Here is a 22,583-nt window from a genome sequence, read left to right on the forward strand (position 1 = left end):
CCTGCCCATTGCATGCTGGGACTCAGGGGTAGAAACTTGCTTCTAACTGAATAGCCCTGACCTTTGATCAACATCATCTTTAACAACGTGACGGGAAACCTACGAACGTACGTCTCTATGTCCGTGTTTTTGCAGGTTTTTGGAAGACCAGCTGAGCTGCCGTCTGTTTTCTCTCCACTGCTGGTAGATGGACTCCCTGTTTAAAGAAACACAAAACAAAGGTTTAAAATCTGCTTATTTTATTATTAATAAAGTCAATATTTTCAAAACTTACCATCATTTGACCATTTGGAGAATTGTAGGTTCACTCTGGAGTCTGACAATGCAGCACTGCTGCTGCTTACAAAAAGAAAGCAACAAAAAGATTCCTTTATCGTATTTTTTTTTAATGTGTAATGAAAAGTTTGAAGAAAAACCTGCTATAAATTTGATGTAAAAATGAGTATGATAACTTTTATATGTGTCAGGTAGGATACATACTTGACTGTGGTCTCCTTGGAGCTTTCTCCTGAGCAGGGGATTACATCTGTCTCTGTGTATCTGAGGTCAAAGGTCAGGAAACTTAAATACAACGCATCCGGTGTTACAACACACAACACACTTGTCTAACTTTAAAAGTGCTAAAAAGAAGTTAAATAGAGTCTAAATGTACAAACAAAAAACTTAAGGTCACTTATTTTCCTCTTTCATACGAGAGTCATCTCTCTTCTTGACACGTTCAAGGTTGGTTTTAAGTCTGGAAAGCTAACTTGAAAGAATATTCTCACTAAACTAGAAACTTAAATCACAAGTGTTTTCTTTTTTGTACAGGATACTGGGCTCTGCCGTACTCCAGGGTGTCGTCTCCATCCACGTCCAAGTCTGCGTCGCTGTCCCTGCCCTCTTTGGAAGTCGTGCTCACAAGTACTGCAGCTGATGAGACATTCACACAAAGATTTTTGGTTTATTGTTTAAGAAAAACAAACTGGCACAATTTTTTTTAAGGACTAAGTAGAGAAGTTTCATCTTATTTGAGGTTGCTTTAAGGGGGACTTTTGAGTCACAAAATGTTATGCTGCCTATCTTTCTCTCTCCTTGTGATTGTCAGTCATTGGGCAACAAGTTTGCAGGTCAGAGATCCCTCCTCGGGTAAAGGAAACCGTTACTTTTAAGTTCACCTTCAAGGCATCTTTCTCCACTGTAATCTGGACTGAAAAGTTCAGTGATTTTCAGCTGCCACTCGGTCACGTCGTTCACCCTCCACTGAACAAGATCATGTACACGGAGACCTCCTCAGCACACACACTCATGACACACACACACACAGACTGAATCAAACTTACCTTTAAACCCTCCGACTAAAGATGTCATCTGCATCCTCCTCTTCTCGTTCCAGTCGTCCTCCAACGGTACCAGCTCTGCTGAACCCTCCTACAATACACACACACACCAACACATACATTAAATATATCTGTCTCTGTGAATCTGTCCATACGTCTCCCACAGCCTGGAACTACAGATCGGCTCCTGTGTTTTCATAGCTGTGTGTTCACATGGATACACAGCGAGCAGGCTGTGATCCTGATGCTACATGAACAGAAGCAGTCAACAGTGTCAGGGTGGGGTGAACCATTGTCATCCTCTCAACCTGAGATCTGCTCCGCTGTGTATTTTTGTCTGATAATAAAATGTCAAAAAAAAAGAAGAAAAAAAAAAGTTTCATGCAATTTCTTGGAGGAAAAAAACAAACAACACACATACCTGTCCCTCTTCTGGTTTCCTCCTCTTCAGCTTTCCAATCCTGACTGTGAAACAGACAGAAGACAAAGATAGTTGAGGTGTAAACAAATACTTTAAATTCATGTTAACTTTACTTTGTCCCTCTATGATCCAGTCTGATCAGGTCATGAACTTCAGTCTTCTTTAACCTCAGTAACTTTATTTTTTATCTTGCAACACTTTTGGTGTGACACTGACCCAGCAGTTTAAGCGGTGCCCTATCTGCAGAGGCTACTGTCATATTTCAACTCTCCACCTCAACAATTTGCTGCATGCTTTCCGTCACTCTCCTGCTTCCCACATTTTTCTGTCTTCTTTCAGATTTCTGGCCTAATGGAGGACTTAAATGCTCAATATCAGAATTTAAAATAAAATATTGCCTAATCAAAGTGATAAATAAAAAAAGTTCAGGTTGTAATTTGCAGTTGCTGGTGCAGTGTGCCGACACCTAACCCTGGCAGCAACTTCAGGCAAAACAACTAAGAAAGAGCTGCTCTGAATGCTACTGGATGTATTAATTGATTAATTAATTAATCTATTCATTTTCACAAAGGTAACAATATCAGTATCAGACTGTTTCATCACTAGCTGAAAACTCATGCGATCTTTAATATGATAATACAGCACGAATAAAGAAACTGGGAAAATGCACTGATAAAATTTCAAGATTACAAGGCTGATTTTTGGTAATATACTCTTACATTTAAAGAAATGCTAAAAAAAAATCTATTTGATAGCATCCATTTTGTTAGGTAACATCTGAATTAAAAGCATTTTAAATAAACACACAAGGAAAACATCAACATGAGAGGTGCTTCAAGAAAGAGTTTTTCTCAGCACAACAGTGTTTCCCTAATTCTGCTCCTGTGATCCCATGACAGACCCCTCCTCCTCCTCCTCCAGAATCTCCTCTCTGATATAAAAGTTAACACGGCAGAACACCAACTGCACCTCCTCTCCTCTCCTCTCTGCGACCCGACTGACTTGACTGCAGATTGCTCTGGGGGTACATTAAGTTTTAGGGGCCTCTAATTCCCACTGTGGATGATGGCAGACTATGATGGGAGGGGGTCACACACACACACACACACACACACACACACACACACACACACACACACACACACACACACACACACACACACACAGGCACACGCACACACATATACACACAGCTGGTGGCCATGACCCGAGTGCTGCCATCATAGCGCACATAATGAGGGTTAAAGAGACGGTCATAGACGAGGAAGAGCTCATCAAACAGAGAGAAAGAAAGAGAGGTTGATGAATCAACAGAGCACCCTCATCCTCCCTTCTTCTTCTTCTTCTTCCTCTTCTTCTTCTTCTATTTCTTCCTCTCTTCCTTTCTTCCCCCCTGACATGTATTTAGAAGCTCATTATGCTGTCCTGTTATAAGGTCTAATAAAGGCTAACAGAGCTCGACAGTAGAGGCAGTTTGAGGAATCAGCGGAGAGCCTGAGAGCCTCAGTGGTAATAATAACAGGGGGAAGATATCAGGGACAGTGTTGAGGATCTGATACAGGTCTGCATGTCTGTATCAGTACAAAAAATGCTACTGGATCTCTAAAACATGAAGATGAATGAAAATCAGCTTTCCCTGTAGCAGTGTATTTATTGTGTCATTCACTGGTTTCACTTTCTTATCAGAGACAGTTTTTACACACAGATCTATTTGCTTTTGGCCTATTGATTCATTTTTTGATGCTGATAAGGACATCTGTGTCTGGTGTAAAGCCGTGTATATGATAAGGAACAAATTTACAAGTACTGAAGAAATGTCAAATGACACAAACCTGTGAAGTGTAACTTTTAGATAAGCATCATGTCATTGGAGGGTAAACACACGTGCACTATAGCATGGCTAACTGTTGATAAAAGCTACAAGATGAGACCTAAAATCAAATATTTTTTTTCCAAAACTGAATCAGGGTTAAACTTGGTAATGAACAAAGTGGTTCTGGGAGTGTCTTACCAGCTTGTGTGCAGTCTAGGTGGGCTCCTGCGCTGTGGGGGCGTAAGGGGGCAGATTTGACGTAGCACCTGCACCAGCAGAGGTCATCGACTGTTAACATATCAAGAGGTCAAAGTTGAAAGGTTAATAGCTCCTCTGCTCGTGTGGGCGCTAGGCCGGTATAAATGTGGGAGAAAAAAAAAGGTTGATTTCTTAACGGCTGGGTAAGGAGGGAGGGAGGGGAGGGGGCAGAGGACTGGACTGAACACATACGTGGTAGCATTGTGGTGAAGGAGAGAAACCCTGACTGTTTTCTCTTTTAACACGTAAAAAAGCTGCAGAGCCAACACAGTCTACTGTACCGAGCTCCCTCTTTATGACAAACTGAGTCAGCAGCAGTGAAACACAGCAGGTAGTCCTCTCTGCATGCATCAACGTACCGTTCAGTCTGGTGTGTCTGTTGGCCCGCACACGGAGAAACGTCTGCAACACATGCGCACACACAGAAAAACCTCAGTGTAAATTCATTTTTCATCTCAACATCATGAAAAAAATATCAAGGTAACAACAGTTAGATTTAAAAAAAAAAAAAACTAGACCTGTTATATTTATACTAGGGCTGGGCAATGATTAAAACTTTTAATTGTAATTAATCGTATGATTTCCCTGATTAATCATAATTAATCGCATTGTGAAAGTGCCATAACATCTGTCATGCAAACACTAAATCAGTACTTGTTATACAGTAATAGTTAAATCACATATTTAGTGCAAATCAAATTTACCAAACGTAAATACAAAATTAAAGCTTATTGCCACTGTCAGGGCGTTAAAGTGATGCTCCGGGATGGAACAAGTTGGGTCCTATCACAAGGTTTAGGGCAGAAATTACCCCTACAGCAGTGTTTTTGTGCAGCAGAAGCCCACATTGTTTTTCCGCCAATTTCACTTCCGGTTCCACCGCGGTCAGCAACAGACATTTACAAAATAAAAGCATGTGAGCAACATGCACTAATGTGCGATAAAATATTCAATGGCATTAATAGATTGACGGGTTAACGCGAAAATAAGGCGTTAACTTGCCCAGCACTAATCGAGACCCTTCAGCTCTTCATGCTTTAAAACTTTATTATTGTACTGACACTACTTAAAGTTACAACTCTGTTTTTGCTTCTTTGTCTGCTCTGTTAATATTCTTTCATAGTCAAATTTTTTCTTCTGCAGGTCTCTGAATTTTGTTAATTTTGTGAAAAATTTCTTTTTATTAGGGGGCTGTTTTCACCATATGTGTATAAAACTCCACAGTAAATGGTCAGATTGCTTCGCAAAAGAATACAAGACGAGATCACGATCATTTCTGACAGATGTAAAAGTTCGATACAGATCCTGGCAATATTCTGGATACTCAGAACTGGAATATGAAATATGAACTGGGTCATCATTATTTTTAACACCGTCAGGTAACATATCATTGTACAAAACTGCAATTAACACCAAATTGTAGCAGACAGTCTGCTGAAAGGGAGTATAACATTAAAGTAGGACTAAAGTCTTGCATGACAATCACAATATGCTTGGCGGAGGTCTGTGCTCTCTGGGTGCTTTTCTCATTTAGAGTATAACTTGTTACATCTGACAGAGGTGACGTGTTTCTCACCTGGTATCGGTCAGAGTGGGCGTCATCAGACGTTCGAGGAGGCGACGTAGGAGAGCCACCTTCACGTTTTATGTGCAGAGACAGCGAGAAAGACTGGACAGCAAAAGATAAAACAAGAGAAGGACAGAGGGTCAAAGGCAGGCTGAGATGTAACGTGCTGTCTTAAAACTGAAACACTTTTTCTTTTTACCTTTGGTGTCCTCATGAGGTGGTTGTGCTGCACTGTAGTGGCACTGTGAAGAAGAAGAAAGTGTTAAACGTAAGATAAAAAAAACACACAAACACACAAAGCATCCTCACTGCAAGATAACACAAACACTGTTTTCAATGTTGTTTCAACAAGAACCTCTTCTTTCAGTGTGTCTTAATTTGTGTGTGTGTATCACCTGGCTTTACACTTTGTGTCTGACACACATATACTGCACACACAACTTAACAGACACAAACACACATACGCAGTGTCCCCGTGGGCCAAGTTCAATTTGAAAGCATTACTGTCCACGGAGCGGTCGTTAAGCAGATTTGGAGTGTAATGTCTTTATTGGAGGAATCATTCTTCTGGTCTAAGCAGCAGGCAATGTGTGCGTGTGTGTGCATGTGTGTGTGTGTGTGCACCTCTAGACCCTCTTGTGTATGTTTTACAGTGTGGCTCTGTGTGTATGTGTGTGTGTGTGTGTGTGTGTGTGTGTGTGTGTGTGTGTGTGTGTGTGTGTGTGAGGCTCAGAGCAGCCATTAGCAGGACATTATCCTCCCGCTGTATGATTTGTCGCCTGAAGGCCGCAGGCTGTAATATGAAATATGTAGGAAACAATGAGGCGGCTTGTAAACATGGCACGCAGGTGACAGAGACAACGGGAGATACCACCTGAGGAAAAGTGGAGGGGTGGGGTTTGGGGGGGCCCTGGGTACTAAATCTGTCAACATTAATTATCACAGCAGAGCTGGAGCGAATGGAAAGTCTGTCGCAAAACAGGAACAGAATGAGGAATGGATAAACAAGAAGGAAGGACATTAAAAGGGTTTTGGGAAGGATAAGAAGACGAGAAACCAGGAAATACATTCAGGGTATGGATCACATACCTGATTTGTAGCTGTGTGAGCTTGTTAAGCTCCTGCTCCATGTGCTCCTGAAGCTCTCCTGGTCTCAGTACAGCCTGGCAGATGGGACACATGGGGGCCTGAGCATCATAGAGAGCCTTCACTTTACCTGGATGACAGGAGAACAATATATCGAGGTGTTACATGAGGAAACGTATCTCTTTGGTAATTTAAGGTGATGAAAAGGAATTCAAGAGTTTCATCTTGTCTTAAATTTTGTGGCTTGGCTTTCTTTGTCTGTTCCTTTAAAAACTGCATATCTACCAACAAGCTGTGTTTGCAAGAGTCACTACACTTTAGGTGAAATATCATTACAGGTAAACATATTGTTGGTAGAAAAAAGTGAACTGAATATACAGATATTTATTAAGTTTGAGGGCAGTCTGTGGGTAGTTGAGAGGACATAAGGTGAGAAGGAGAGACAGCCAGGATTTGACCAGAGTCACCTCCATGACACCTCTGCTCATTAATTTCTAACTCACAAGATTTTAGGCTGAGGGGAGCTTCCACAGTTTGTGAGTGTTGTGTGTGTGTGTGTGTGTGTGTTGCCAGACCTCTCCATACAAAAGGCAGGCAGTAACAGTGAGAGTAAAATCAGGTTACACACACACACATATAAACACACAGACACACCGTCATGGCCCCCTGCTGTCAGCGTGTTGACATCATAGGCTGTCAATAGGAACATTACCCAGGAGGGCCGCTCGGCCCATTGGGCCTCACTGATGGATTACCGCCATAAGCAGCCAGCTGGGAGCCGGCGGAGCTCCACTATATCAAGATTTTACCTAGTAGATGAGGTGATTTACTCCTGAAAGCCATCAATCACATACAGGGAGCTCGTAGGCAAGATGCACCTAATTTCCCACAGTCAAGACAAAACAAATGACAGGGCTGGGAAACACAACTTGACACATTTTAATGTGAAAATTACAAACAGATTAGTGTTTCTGACAGTTCCTGACCCGCTCCCTGAGAACAATGTTGGACCAAGCTTTCTTTGGACTTTGTTGTTAAAACACTAGGTGAACACTCCTCTCCAAATGTCCAAAGACAGATCAACGCTCTGTCTGTGTGCAGGTGGCGTCTCCTGACATCAGTGCAGCTATGAGCCCTCATAATGAGGAACCAAATAGGACAAAATGGCCTCTAAATAAAACATGTGGTGGAAAATAGAAAGGAGTCAAGTGTCCTTGGTAGAGAGTGACAGCTCTCCTGTTTTCACCCCCCACCCCTTCTCGTCTCTCTCGCCTTTTTTGCATCCCCCTCGTGGAGGCCTAAATGACTTTTCCCGACACGCATCGAGCGTTCCCGGGCTTTCTGCGCTCTGCCGCCCGGAACACGCAGGCATCAGTAAACAATGAAATCTCTGGGCCGAAATTGAATTTATAACCACATTACCTGCACAGATAACGTCTCTGAATGGCGCCGCGATAAGAGCAATGGGATTTGATTTTCAGGTGTTTTATTGGTCCACTTTTTGGATAAGCCCCCCTCCCTTCTTGTACTGTTCACCTCTGCTCCAAACAAACATCAGATTTAATGGCTCAGGTTTGGATGTATGGATGCATGCATGTGTGTGTGTGTGTGTGTGTGTGTGTGTGTGCTTAAGAAGAGGCTTGACTCGCTTGTAAGTGACAGTTGTTGGTTCATGACCACCTTTTTTACACGTCTCCACCGCCCCCCCTCCGCCCACATAAACCCTGTCAGTGTGAGTCAGCCTCAGCCCCTCTTGAGCCTGGGGGGTCTCAGACACACAACAGGGGGCTGTAAAAGCTGCCTGTGGGGCTTGTTAACTATTCCCTCACTACGGCAACTGGCAGGGATGGATCTTCCCTCTTTGCGCTGAGTTTGACTGGCCCGACTCCACATGGATTCACCGTCTCTGTGTCTCTGATTGTTTCCTTTTCTCTGTCTTTGTGTCTCGCCAGTTCAAGACCTTCATTCCTGGATGTCTCGCCTTTGTCCAGCTGCCTTTTACTTTCTCCACTCACTCATACCACTGGGGAGAAAGCTGCTTCTTCTGCTGCACATTAAAGCCTTGCTGTGATGAAAAAAGCAATGAATCAAAGTGGAGGAATTTGTTTATTCCTTCTTCTGTGGTCTCTTAAAAAAATCTCATCTAGTTCTCAGGGGTGTTGCACAATATCCTGGACACCCTTCAAGTTCTGATTCTTGAGTGCCCTGTATCCTCTTATTTTCCAGTCCAACATCCGTTTATCTTCTTTGAGAATCAGACCATGATTCTGCTCTTATTTTTCAACATAACAGGAGGAATACAACGTTTGAGATTAACAAACCTGCCCTGATTTAAACTCAATCTCATCTGCCAGATGGTTTTGAAAAGACCACACTCCTGGGGCAAACAACCTCTGATATATCTCCACTCCATCCCCAATATCACGAGCAGCACAAAATAGCAAAGTTCAACAAAAACAATATCTCTGTCCTCCTGATCCCCTGCTATGATTGATGGTCAAATCCAGTATCTGTTGTTCTGCATCAAAGACTAAACTCTGACTGGTCCGTGTTCAGCGCTCCACGCTTGAAACATAGAGATCAGAATCCTGCTGACAAATCCTCAAAGCATGAAGTCCCCCCTGAGGGCCCGGGTAATGGCCGATGCCAGCGCCCATATGACGGCTGCCAGTTCTGCTGATGCAGACAGAGCGGAGATGCCTAACGTGACCTTTAGTGAATGCCACATCACATCAGACCTGGATGTCACCCGCTGACATTATGCCGGGGCATGAAAAGGCTGTTCTGCAGGGAAGACATGGTGACGAACGTCCCCCCGGTGACAAACCTGTGGACGTGGTCTAATTCTGATTGACGTGAGGGGGATTAGACGGCTTTGAATGGCAGGGGGACGAACAAGAGAGCATCCAGGGGAGGATGTTGGAGGATGTTGGAGGATGTTGGAGGATGTTGGCGGATGTGGAGCATGTTCTGCGTCAGCTGGGCCTGTTTTTCTCTGCGTTCTCTGGCGATAAAGTGCTGAGACGACTCACTCCAACTGGCATCATTATTCCAATCATCAAACAATTCTCTAAGCACATCAGAAATCCCTCCATAAAGCTGTAACAAGCACAGACTCTATATAACCAGTAGGCATGTGGAGCTGGGCGGGGAGGGGGGTTGAAGTTAACGCTTGGCGGCGAGCACTGCAGCGGTTGGTTTGTGTAGGCAGGTCTTTGGCACATTTTCAGAGGAGATGGAGGGCCATAAAAGCCATTGGCTCCTGCCACACCTGTACCCCACCCTATCCCGCGGCCTGCTTCCTATTTAAAAGCATCACATGCAGGATATTAGTCAGGCTTTTTCACCGTCGGTGAGGTAGAAGTAACCTCTGAAGCAGAAGGGGGAGAGGGGAAAGTATGCAGGCCGCCGTTTGTTTTTTATTGGGGAAATAATGGCCTATTGAGAGGTTGGGTATTTAATGAGCAACATAATAGGCCCTGTAGTAACACATCTGCTATGAGCAGAGTCATTTCCTTGGTTTTCAAAGGCTGCTGCTCCAAGCCTTTGAAACAGCAAGTCCACTTGCCTTTGACTTGGAGATATCTGCTTTTTATTAATTGCAATATTACTACACCGGTAATACATAAAAGACAAATGTGACGCTGAAGGCTCTACGTTCAATCCTAACAACATTCAGCCGCTCCTGACCAAGGTTTACTTCCTCTCCTAGCTTGACCTCAAATCTTTCACCGTCCAACCCAATTCCAGCATTCTTCAAAACCATCTCTCCTGCTCTGCAATCAATTGTGTTTAATGTATTAAAGACACTCACCACAACCACCACAACCTTTGGCCCTTACAGGAATCAATGGCTCGTTAGACCACTAATGATCATTCATTGACTAATAAGATCTGTATCAACCTCTTGTAGAGCATTGATTGGCCTTTGGCCTCTGTAGTGCTCTGAGCATTACGCCGACAACAGGAGACAGCAGCTGTAAGTCCCGGGGAGTCTGATGATGAAAAAGCTCCTGGTGGGAACAGACAGGAATCCTAAACCCCAAATAGACTCATTCAGAAGCACCTCAGGCCAGAAACCTTTTCTTCTGCCCTGCAGATCAATGGACATAACCTCTGTGACCACAGGTCAATCAGCACACAACACCCCTCATCTCTCTCCTTCTCCTTCTCTCTCCTCCTCTCACTCATCTTCTCCATTAGTCACCGCGATTGTTCCATCAGGTGAGGGCATGGAGCCGCATGTATGTGTCCAATCATCTGCTTGATGGAGAGTGGACTGTGTAGCTGTGTGACTGTGTCCCCCACCACCACATTTCCCTTCTGAGGACCGGAGGGCAAAGATCGAACCCTGCCTCTGCTCTGCTCCAACCAATCAATCAGGCCCTCATTGAGATGCATGGCTCAATGATCTTTGATAGTGACTTACAGATGGGAGAGAGGGAGAGGAAGTTAGGACTGTCCTTGGGTATTTGTAGCAGTATGAGGCTACTTAACAGGCCACCTCATGAGTGAATATCTGCTGATCTCTCTGAAGGCATCCAAAACATCTGCTAGAAAAAACATGATCTGATCAATCAATCGTTATATTCTCTTTTCTGGGCTCAGTTTTAGTCTTTATATCAGAAAGTGATGGGGCTTGTATCTGGGCAGCAAACGCCGAACACACACTCTGACATACGCGTGCTGACGGCTGTCAGTCAAAGTTGGTCCAGTTGTTTTAAATCAAGAAGCGGCTGAGAGGGGACAGCGATAGAGCTGTTCACCGGTGGCCTGTCACTCACTCTGATGCCGTCAACCTGCACTCACCCGACAGGCAGGGATACACAGATATCCAGCTGTGTCACTCTGTATCACTCCGTCAGGACATGAAGCTCTGCAACACACTTCAGGCCAAGGCTGCACAATAAGTGGAATATCACCCAAAGTGCAACAAATGAATCACACGAGCTTGACATTTGTCCAAATCCTGCAGTCTGACCTGAGGCCTCAGAGCACACAGTTTACATTACTTTTGTTCAGTGGTTTGGACTGCTTTCTACATGCTCAAAAAAAAAATCTAACGTTCTTTAATTTGGAAGCACTTCTACACCAAAAAGTAGTGTTAACCTGAAGATTGAAGCTTTATTTTTTTTTTTTTTTACAGATTATGGAGACAGGGATAGCATGTTGGAGTAATTTTTTTTTCATGTCCATTATAAGCCACTTAAATAAAATAAGCTGTTTAAACCTGCTGTGAGGTCTCTATGGCTTAACCCCTTACTTGGGATGGGTACCTTTCACATTTGAAATGAACTGGGACCAATGCCTGCTGGTACCAGGCAATTGGTACTGGTACTCAACAGCACCAATTTTTTGGTACTTTTTTGTGTTGATGTGGTAAAAACTATCAATTTGTTTAATAATAATAATAATAATAGTAATGATAATATATATATATATATATATATATATATATATATATATATATATATATATATATATATATATATATATATATATATATATATATATATATATATATATATATATATATATATATATATTTTATTATTATTATTTTATTTTTTATTTTTTTCAATTGAAAGTATTTATTTCATTATATTTAACCTTGCAATGCTGTGTTCATGTCCGGTATGGAAAATCACCTACTCTCCCACTCTTTCACTGTCACAAGGATGCATTTAGGTACCTAAACATGGTGCCTTTTGATTTCACATGAATCGGTACCTGGTACTTTTTGGTCAGTACCTATAAAAGTACCTAGTTCAGTACCCATCCCTACCTCTTACTGCCCGGATGAATTAGTAATTATAAAAATAGATTGTCTTATGTGTTTTTGCATTGTTACAGATGTTAATTTAAATGGAGATTGTAAATTTAAGTACAGTACACACCATAGTTAAAACTAAGTTATACAGTATCATAATTACAGACATGCGAAGTTCACCCCCTGACCAATATATTGTGACATAGTGGATCTGATACAAACCTTGGTTTGTGTAGAAAATTAATCAATAGGTAATAATGAAATACAAAGGTCATTTTAGCTGCATCAAGACCAGACAGGGTGTGTCACAAATTTGCAACAGCAGGCATCAAGGGGTTAATGTGAGATCTGCATTACCTTTTCTTAGTGAGGGCATGTGAGGTGGACACAGTGCTGTTCCTGACCTTCAAACACACATTGGACAGTGTATGTGAGTGTGTGTGTGAGATAGAAAGAGAGAAAGAGATCCAGAAGCTAATAAACAGATCACAGTCCCTCATTAGAGGATAATTAGATTGGCTCTTAAAATACAGATCACTATTACCCAGACCACTGATTAATACACATTTATTCTCTCTCTCCTTCGCTGTTATTATTCCATCGTCTCCTCATCACGTCTCTCTCATTTTCTCTCCCTGCTTGCTCTTTCTCTCAATTAGTGGTTAATAAGGAGAAAATGAGGCGATCGCTCTGTTGCTGGAATCAAGTACTCAACTTTTCTAAACAGCTCTGGACAAACAGTGAGTCACTGTGAGTGGAGCTCACTGAAGAGTTTAATTAGAACAACACTCATCATCGCTGAAGAACATTTACCATGACTGAGCCAGCTAAACAGACAACAAAGAGAGGTTTTCAGGATCATTCTGCCTCAGTGTTCTACTTCATTGTACTTTTTCAGTGATCTTCATACTTCACCATCAGTTTGTGATTTACTGTATTTGTCCAAGTACTTTGGAAAAAGAAAGAAAAAAAAAACTACTGGGATTTTGCCTAAAGTCTTTGCATCAAGTCGGTGACTCCGGTGCCAGCTCTGACACATTCTGCAGGCACACTCACTTCAGGCGCGGTCTCACTCTGAAACTCTCACAAAACAAATCACACAAGTTTTTTTTTGTCAATTCTAAATCAGGCATTGACTTTAAGAACAACATATTTTCTCCAACCACATCCAACATTTCATAGATGCTTTTCTTTGATGCTGCTAACAGGTGCCTAAGGCTTATTCTCAAATTCGGATGAGGCCCCCAGATGTGGAAGTTCACCAACGTAAGAAAACTTCTTAGTAAAAGTTAAGCCAAATGACTCATTGTTGAGAGGTTTCTCCGTAACACAATATCAATTTGCTCAAGGTTTTCAGGCATAAAATTGGATACAATGTCCCTCTCTTATCCAATAGCTCTTAAAAGATTAAAAAAACTTGTTGCTGTTGACACACAAATACACACACTGCTGCCTTACCAAACACACACACACACACCTGCTTTCCCCTCTCACACCTGTCCCACATACACTATCTCAGCAGGGACAGATCCTCAAAATGGGCAAAGTCTTCAAACAAAATTTACACTAACGTGTTTCTGACTTAAGAACAACAAAAGTCCCGCATTCGACCTTATTAGCCCTAAAAGCAGGCCTCTAGTAAAACCTGTTGAATTGTCAGACCCCTCATGAGCCGGCATTGTAGATACACATCAGTCCCTCCCTCCTCTCCTCTCCTCTCTTCTCCTCTTGTCCAGATAACATCTGATACTGTCAGAAACAGCCTGCAGACCGCTGCTGGTACCAGGGCACTACTAGCACCTGGCGCTCTGTGATACACCTGTGTTTGGGTTAGTCACACTTCCTAAAGGATGTTATTGTGTCTGTCTGGATGAGCAGACAATTAAAGCAGATGAAGATGGTGTGTTATCTTCAAACTGTGGAAAGATAAAGGTGATCGGGCAGATAATCTTCAATGGAAAGATGAATCAGGGACACTTCGGTAACAATGAGCAATAACGGTTAGTTCATATCAGAAGATAAAAAAGAGGAAGAAAATAGTTTCATGAATATTTAAGGAGAATGAAACTTGTATAAGGGGTAAAAATCAAAGAGTATGATCTATCTAAAAAAGGTTAAACTGCGTGATTCAAAAGAAAAGGCTGCAACAGGTCGTGTTTTAAAGCAACTGAGAGGCGTTCCTGGTAGCTTATAAAATTTACTAAAATTAAACCTGATTCCTCTGCAATCTAGAAAAGCTAACAAGACCATCAAGTGGAAAAACATCATTGATTTATTTCTTGAACGCCTGAAGCAGCTGTTGCAAGGTAAGCGTCAGACAAAGTGAGTTACTGCTGAAACAGCCTTTTCTCCCATTTCTTCACAGCAAAGATTTACAAAAAGATAAAAGATTAGAGTCACAGAAAAAATTACTAATTCTGAAATTCTGAAATTAAAGTCATAATGTTACAACTAAAAGAAACTTCACACAGGAGCTTTGAGTACATCAAAACAACTCCGCAACAAAAGCCTCAGAAATGAATTTGCAGCAGAATGGTGTTTACGTCAAACATTTAACACGGATGCAATATTCCTAAATCTAAATGTAATGAAACACTCTAAATTCTGCAATCAAACAATAAAAGTATTCGAGAGCATGCTTCTTACTCTGAAATGTCATGCGTTTGTAGCACAACACCGCAAACAAAAGTGAGCAGTAACTAAAGCTCTCAGAGGCTGAAGTTGTTTTCTTTGGAGGATAAAGGGCAACAACATCCCTGCGTGCTGTGTGCGGTTTCCTAGCACCAGACTGACGCGACTCTCCGACCCTGAGGCCTTGTAAGGAGATTTATTCAGCTTTAATAAGATGCTCTTAAGTAGACGGATGAAATCACTTCAACCAATTTGGTTTTGTTGTGAATGTGTGTGTGCAGGAGATGTGTGTCAGAGTGAAACCTGAGTGAGGATGCCAAGTTGTTTGTGTCTGAGTACGGTAAAAACGTGCATAAAAAACCCTCAATGCGTCCGTGTGTGTGCATATCATGTACACACACAGACACCCTCTCGTAGCCGTGGTGAGAGCAGCGTGGTGTGAGCCCCTATCGATACGCCCCTCCGATCTCTCCTGTCAGCAGGCAGCGGGGAACAAAGCGGCCTGTGGCAGCTCCAGCGGGTATAGATCTTCTCTCCTGTGTTCTGGCTCAGCGGGGTCACATAGGAGCAGCTCACGCTTCAATCTCTTCTGCTCAAGTGATGGAGAGCTCTGAGCTGCTGCTAATGAGACTGGACCCTCTCCAGTCTGCAGGACCCTGAACCAGCCCACCCAGAGGAGGACCACAGAGTCCAACAGTCAACGCAGACAGAAGCAGCTCTTTCAGACTCTAAATCCTTAAGTCCTAACCAACACTTGTCAAGGCCCTGAGAGCCAAAGGTTACTGTAGATCAGAGAAAGAGGTGGAGCATGCTTGATGATTTAATATAAAATTTGAGTTTCGGTGTCAAAGAGGCGTACAAAAAACAGAAAGTTGAAGCAAAAAGGGAAACTCATGCTTTTTTTTCTGTGGCTTGAGTTAAACATTATTTCCGTCCGATGCAGCTATGGATTAATATCTGATTTTAGGGAGGGGTTAAAGATGAAGACTTCAGACCGAGATTAAATTATGCATTTGAATTATTCCCATGCCAAAAAAGAAGTACGTATTTAAATGTGTGGAAATGTCTCTGATCATATTTTTAAAAATTGAGATTTAGTTGAAGAATATTCATCTTAAGAGCTCTGTGACATTGACAGGGAAAAGATCTTTACTAAGGAGGTCAACAATTTAATGTAGACTTACTTTAAAATGAGACAAAAATGATCTGGTCTGCCTGGTTTGATCTTCATTAAAACAAAACAAACACAAATGTAATTCTGATTAAAATGTTTTTCACAGATAGACCACAGTTCAAAACCAATTGATCTTGAAATTCCTTCAATTATGTCTCTGGGCACCTTTTCAACTCTCTTTGAATAATCAGATGGATGCATAAAACAGATAAAACCATCATATATGAAATCTGGCTTCGGGAGCAGAGCCACTTGACTTTCTATAATAGTGTCATTAACATCGAGACAATCCCCAGCATGCATCCCATGATCATTCAGTGATTGATTTGTAATTGCACTAATAGGGTCACGACCAAGACAATAGGATGTGTAAAGCAGAGTCTCTGCTCCCACTCGGCCTCACACACCCACAGTGGGCCTGCCGAGTGCTGCATGTGTGGTCTTTGGGGACAATTAGCACAATCTCCATACTAATAGCAGCCTGTAATGGACACTGCTGAGCCTGTGTGTGCATGTGTGTGTGTGTGTGTGTGTGTGTGTGTGTGTGTGTGTGTGTGTGTGTGTGTGTGTGTGTGTGTGTGTGTGTGTGTGTGTGTGTGTTTGCATATGCATGTGAGGGAATGTTTGCATACGCGCATATCCTCCAGTGAGAGTGTCTTCCTGTGTGGAGTTGACCGTCAGCTCTGGTGTGTGCACTCTGAGTTCCTGTGTTTAAGTATTTAGATGTGCGTGTGTGTGTTTGTGTGTGTGACACTGGCCAATATGTGGGTGTAGGAACCAGTGGCCTGTGTTTTACTGAGGTAAACCCCCCTCTCTATCCCCTTCTGCTGGCAGCTCTAACCCTAGTCCGCGGCCACTCATTAGCACCATAATAAAGAGTTGAGACGACACGTAAAAGGTTATATACTGCTGGACTGCTGTTTTCCTATCAATTATCAGGCCTGTGATTTATGGCTCAGGCCCAGCGCTATTCTCTGAGGAGAACTAGGGGAGTGTTTACACCCCTACACAGCGGGGGTGAAGGGTCAATCCTGGCAAACTTTGACCTTTGAGGCAGAGGTGCACCGGCACTGAGGGGAGTTTGTGAACTGCTTAGAAGTGACTGAATCGATTGCTTCTAAGTATGCATGTGTAAGTAATCTGCAGAGTTTTCTGCATGTTTAAACCGTCACATGGGTGTAAATTTCACACAGGCTGTGCTCCATCATGCTGTCTCTTCATAAGAGCATTAAAGGGCTGTTGACACGACAACAGTTTTAGGGTGAAACGCAAAAGTTTTGTTGCGTTTCAGCCAACCAAAAAAGCAAACTTTTGAAAACGGCCTCCAGAGTGGGATTTTTCTGAAACGCCAGCAACACCGGCGGCGTGTAAACAGTAAGCCGGCGTATTCAGTGGAAACGCTGACGTCACACTCCGCCTCGCGCGAGCACATACAACAGGACAACAGTACCGTTGTTACGATTGTCGCAAACTTCCATGTTGTGCTTGTGCTGCTCAATCTGCTGTTTCTGCTGACTGTCTTCATACAAAATGTGCATCTGTTGCTCCACTTTTACTCTTAGTATTCCCCAATACACCAGATGACCGGCTCAACTCTACTTTGGTGGAGATCTCACAAAAGCAGCTTCTGGACAAGACAGTCATAGCACCACCTGCAGGCCTGGCATGCTTACTACAGCATTTCCAGTCCCTCAGTGTTTCCGTGTAAACGCAGATTTTTTTTCACTGTGTTTTCACTGTGTTTTCACTGCGTTTTAGCGTTTTCAGATGAAACATTGTCGTGTAAACGGAGCCTAAAGTGGTCATATTCTTATATTCCAACACGACCTCTTGTGCCGTCCACACATTTCAGAGCTCACTACTTGAAGAAAAGAAAACTGCACGTTTGTTAACCCATAATGTTTGCCACTCTTTCTTGTGAAGCCACTGAATGATGTCAGGATGTCATGTATCCGCTAATGCTATCACTTCTAGCGTTCCTTTGACACATTGGCTTTTTTCAAGCTCCTGCAAGCAAAGGTGACACGCCGTAATGAGGTTTGTGTGTGTGACAGGGCAAAAAAGCACATGAACTTTATATGATAGATACATGTGCGTGTGTGTGGCTTCCTGACTGCCATCCAGGCGAGCAGTGTTGGTGTGGTCCTGCTTGTCTGTCTGCCTGCCTGTGCTGCTCCTCTGCAGCATGTGTTTAACCCGAGCGTTTGGCCTCTCTGCCCTTCTATCTGCCTGACTGATTTGTTAGACTCCAGGGACACGACAGAGGATGTAAGTTTAAGCTCTGTGTGTGTGTGTGTGTGTGTGTGTGTGTGTGTGTGTGTGTGTGTGTGTGTGTGTGTGTGTGTGTGTGTGTGTGTGTGTGTGTGTGCACTGCTTCTTAAAAACAAGCGATTTAATCTACAGAAATACCCACTTCGCCTATGGATACACACTCACACACACCAGGTCTTTGATGTGAGATCAGAAGCGCCCATGATGCAAGTCGATCAGGTGCGCAGAGAGAGAAGCAGAAAGAGGGAAAACAGAGAGATGGGAAGAAGGGGAGATGTCTTCTGTTAAAACAAGGCTGTTGTCTTAACGACCCCTGGGCCCTGCACTCATTATGACCCTCTTTCACTCTCTCTCTTTCTCACACACACACTCACACACACACACTCACACACACACACACACACACACACACACACACACACACACACACACACACACACACACACACACACACACACACACACACACACACACACACACAGCGGCAGTAATGCTCGTGTGGGCCGAGCACAGCAGGCGATAGAGGCATCTGCAGCGACTACAAGATGTGGTATGACTCATGTTTCAGCTCAACATTCTCCTGACAGTCTAACAGGTGCTGATAGTCGCCACACACACACACACACACACACACACACACACACACACACACACACACACACACACACACACACACACACACTCACACACACACACACACACACAAATTTCCCCCAGCTACTGTAAAGGCTACTACCAGACTTATAGAAATCCTGTCTGTCTCCGACAAGCCGTGTGGTCCCACAGTCTGACACCCTCAAACTTCTGAAGATACATCGACCTGCATGGAAGCTTTGACACACATAAACACATGCTGCACTCACAATCACACAGAGAGCTGAAAAGGAGGTAAGAAGCTGGGAAGAGTTTCCCCTCCTGCCAGGATGAAAGCCTCTTTTACTTGGGAGAACATTAGGAGAACAAACTGCATTCACAACAGGAGGGGGAACAGTCGACTGCGGCATGTTTTCACTTCAAACACAACCACCATTAATATTGTAATGCTTCCTTCCTGACTGTTTGAAATCAGGAGCAGGACAACCAGTGTGGTCAGTGAGAGGGGTGGTGCAGATGTTTCATATTTTGGGACAATTTTGGTGTTGACAAAATGAACTAAAGCTGTGCCTCTGTTTGGTGAAAAAAAGCCTCAATAGACTTTCTTTCCTTATGGATGAGTTATAGAATGATTTAATTATTGGTTGTTAGGGGCCATTTACACGACAACGGTTTTAGGGTAAAACATACACGTTTTGTTGCGTTTTAGCCTCGCAATTACACGGAAACGGCGTTTCAGCCACCCAAAAACGCAAACTTTTGAAAAACGGACTCCAGAGTGGGATTTCTCTGAAGCGCTGCCGACACCGTTGCCGTGTAAACAGTAAGCCGGCATTTTCAGTGGAAACGTTGACGTCACACTCCGCCTCGCGCTAGCGCATACAACAGGACAACAGTACCGTTGTTACGATCATCACAAACTACCTTGTTGTGCTTGTGCTGCTCAATCTGCTGAATCTGCTGACTGTCTTCATACAAAATGTGCATCTGTTGCTTCACTTTTGCACTTTATTTTCCCCAACAGCTACACAAAGGTTGTGTCCGAAATCACTCACTCATTCCCCACTCACTACTCACTATATAGTGAATTAGATGTAGTTGACTATATAGTCCACCACATCAACTAAATTAAAACAACATTTCGGACACTACTCACTCATTCGCAAGCCGCTTACAGTGACTTATTTACTCTTGTGTCGCTCATGGACGGTTGGGGATTTACAGTTATATCTTATTTTAAAAACTGCAAAACAGTATTTATTTTAGTGATACCTAATATTATATTAAGCTTATTTTCCGCAACAGCCAAATATAATAGAAACATTTATTACACGTTATTTTTAGATAAATAAACCATATATTTGCGCGGAACTTATGCTGTGTATAAGAATTACAAGGTCCAGTGAATGCATCACCCATGTGGAACGGTTTAACGGCTAACATCCGTGTTGTTTGTTTCTCAGCTCAAAGTTGTGAGACGGGCTCGTCCGAAAGTTAAACTGAGAGATAAGTGTTATTCTCTGACAGTTTTTAATGTTGTTTCAAGCTATTAGTAATCATTAAACATGTAATCAGCCATTTCTTCTGTTTGAACCAAAATGCATGATGGTATATATTGCTCATATAGTGAGCATCACTAATACACTGCTTCTCAAAATGCTTTGTGGGATACATTGAGTGGACTATATAGTGAATGACTATGCTCACTCAGATTTTGGACAGCACTGCAACATGGCGTATTCACTATATAGTGAATAGAAAGTGATTTCGGACACAGCCTTTAAAATGATCGGCTCAACTCTACTTCGGTGGAAATCTCCCAAAGGCTGCATCTGGACAAGACAGTTATAGCACCACCTGCAGGCCTGGCATGCTTACTCCAGGGTTTTCAGTCGCTCAGCGTTTCTGTGTAAACGCAGATTTTTTTTTCACTGCGTTTTAGCAGTTTCAGATGAAATACTGTCGTGCAAACAGGGCCTTGATCTTAAAAATTATTCATTATAAAAACGTATTTCACAATTTTTTTTTCAGGACAAAAAGCTCCTGTCAGTAATGTTACCCTTCTGAATTCTTTCCAACTCTCTTTGAGTCACTTTTCATCTTTTCCTCTATCCCCAGTTACACTGTTCATGCTCAAACTGACCTATTGCTACATTACTTTTGTTTTCTTACCAAACGTTGTTCGTGACCATTAAACAGCAACACAAAATCACACCAATAGGAAGAAACAGTCCAGCATATGGCTAGTGTGGCTGTCGATCCATGGAGTGCACATGCAAGTGCGCCTGATGAGGAGCAAACACCCTGGGAATAATAGCGAGCAGAGGATATTATGTGTATGCATGAGCATCGAGTGGTTGCTATTGATCTCCTGTGGTCTGCCAGTGGGATGTAAACACTGTGTCTTTCAACAGGACGCTCCATTCAATACGAGCAGCCGTCAACGAGGGCAGCACAGAAAACACGACGTGTGGACGTCCCCCCTGTTATCGAATCAGCACGCACAGCGGGAGTAACACGGCAGTGTGTGTTTGTGTGTAACTGAGCAGATGAGGTGGAGAGAGGTCAGGAGGTGTCCGTGTACTATACAAACATATAAAATGATAAAATTATATCAATAGGAACAAAAATGTTCTGCTGCTGGTTAGGGAAGCCAAATTTTTTTTATTTTATGTCATTTTTGTGATCAATCTGTAAGAAATGTGTGTTGTTTCTGGGAATAATTTGGTGAAATTCTTGCAAACATGGTGCTGCAGGTTAATGAAACTCCTCTTCTAACATTTTTCACTCTACATGGTTAGGAGATGTGTTACATGTCCAATCTTTAACCGGCAGTTTTTGATATGAAAAAGACACAAACACAAACACACACACAAAGCATGTAAGCTGTACTTCTAACACGCTTAAAGCACAGAGATAATCCATGTGCCAAATCCAAGATGAATCCGTGCTGTATTGATTCTGTCCGGGCGCCGCACTCGTCCGCTAACAGCCCATGAATAAACGGCATGGAGGACACTCAAACTCTGACACATCTGGTGGAGGATCCTCTGTGTGTGCGTTACGCTTACATTAACTTCCTGCAAGGATTTCTTTCCACTCAGGTGAAGACTTGGTAAGTCTCTCATTGCACTCCCTGGAGAGGTCTTTGGCGGAGTGTGTCTGATTAAAAGGCCTGATGCTTAGACTTCCTGTGATGTTTTCTGTGTTGAATATCTGTCGTCAGGTGTATCTGTTGAGCATTAACTCACCTTTCTAATTTAGTTAGACTGGAAGAGACAGTATCACGCACTTCCACTTTGAAGATGCGATTATGTGCAAGCACTAATGAGTTCGCACATAATTTTGTGACTCATAATATTGATCTGAGTCAGAAGTTTATCAAAATTGTGGTCATGACTATATTATCTCTACAATAAAAGATATGTCAGCCATGTTTGTTGGTCTTGCATTAGTGCAACCAGTAGGATGACGGTTTTTAAAAAACGCAGCATAGGAGCTGAATCATAATCACATTTCCTTTCTTTTTGGAAGGAAATTGTGCAAAACATATGCAAGGTACACTGTAAAACAGGAGCTGTGAGCGTTTGCAGATCAGCATCAGGTAACTGATGTAGGTTTGTCTGCTGAGATGTTCAAAGCTCTTTAACCAAACCACCAGAGTGACAACTATCTTTTT

General features: G+C 42.7%; 1 protein-coding gene across 4 annotated transcripts in view; it reads right to left on the minus strand.

Annotated features, from left to right (window-relative positions):
• rnf220b (ring finger protein 220b) overlaps positions 1-22,583 on the minus strand; it is a 30,521-nt gene that overhangs the window by 3,248 nt on the left and 4,690 nt on the right. Inside the window, exons 3-13 of one of the 4 annotated variants that reach the window (XM_074668494.1) lie at positions 6,468-6,594; positions 5,578-5,620; positions 5,388-5,480; positions 4,171-4,213; positions 3,752-3,841; positions 1,741-1,784; positions 1,323-1,410; positions 816-912; positions 481-540; positions 275-336; positions 112-196 (exon numbers count right to left, since the gene is read on the minus strand). In XM_074668494.1, coding sequence (XP_074524595.1) covers positions 112-196; positions 275-336; positions 481-540; positions 816-912; positions 1,323-1,410; positions 1,741-1,784; positions 3,752-3,841; positions 4,171-4,213; positions 5,388-5,480; positions 5,578-5,620; positions 6,468-6,594 — 832 coding nt within the window. Of the gene's footprint in view, positions 1-111; positions 197-274; positions 340-480; positions 541-815; positions 913-1,322; positions 1,411-1,740; positions 1,785-3,751; positions 3,842-4,170; positions 4,214-5,387; positions 5,481-5,577; positions 5,621-6,467; positions 6,595-22,583 lie in introns of all 4 variants that reach the window. The other 3 variants (XM_074668493.1, XM_074668496.1, XM_074668495.1) reach the window with 3 other exon arrangements.

The sequence above is a fragment of the Halichoeres trimaculatus genome, unplaced genomic scaffold (assembly GCF_033239565.1).
Source record: "Halichoeres trimaculatus isolate MK-OKI-2021-1 unplaced genomic scaffold, fHalTri1.1 fHalTri1_scaffold_4, whole genome shotgun sequence".
Taxonomy (NCBI): domain Eukaryota; kingdom Metazoa; phylum Chordata; class Actinopteri; order Labriformes; family Labridae; genus Halichoeres; species Halichoeres trimaculatus.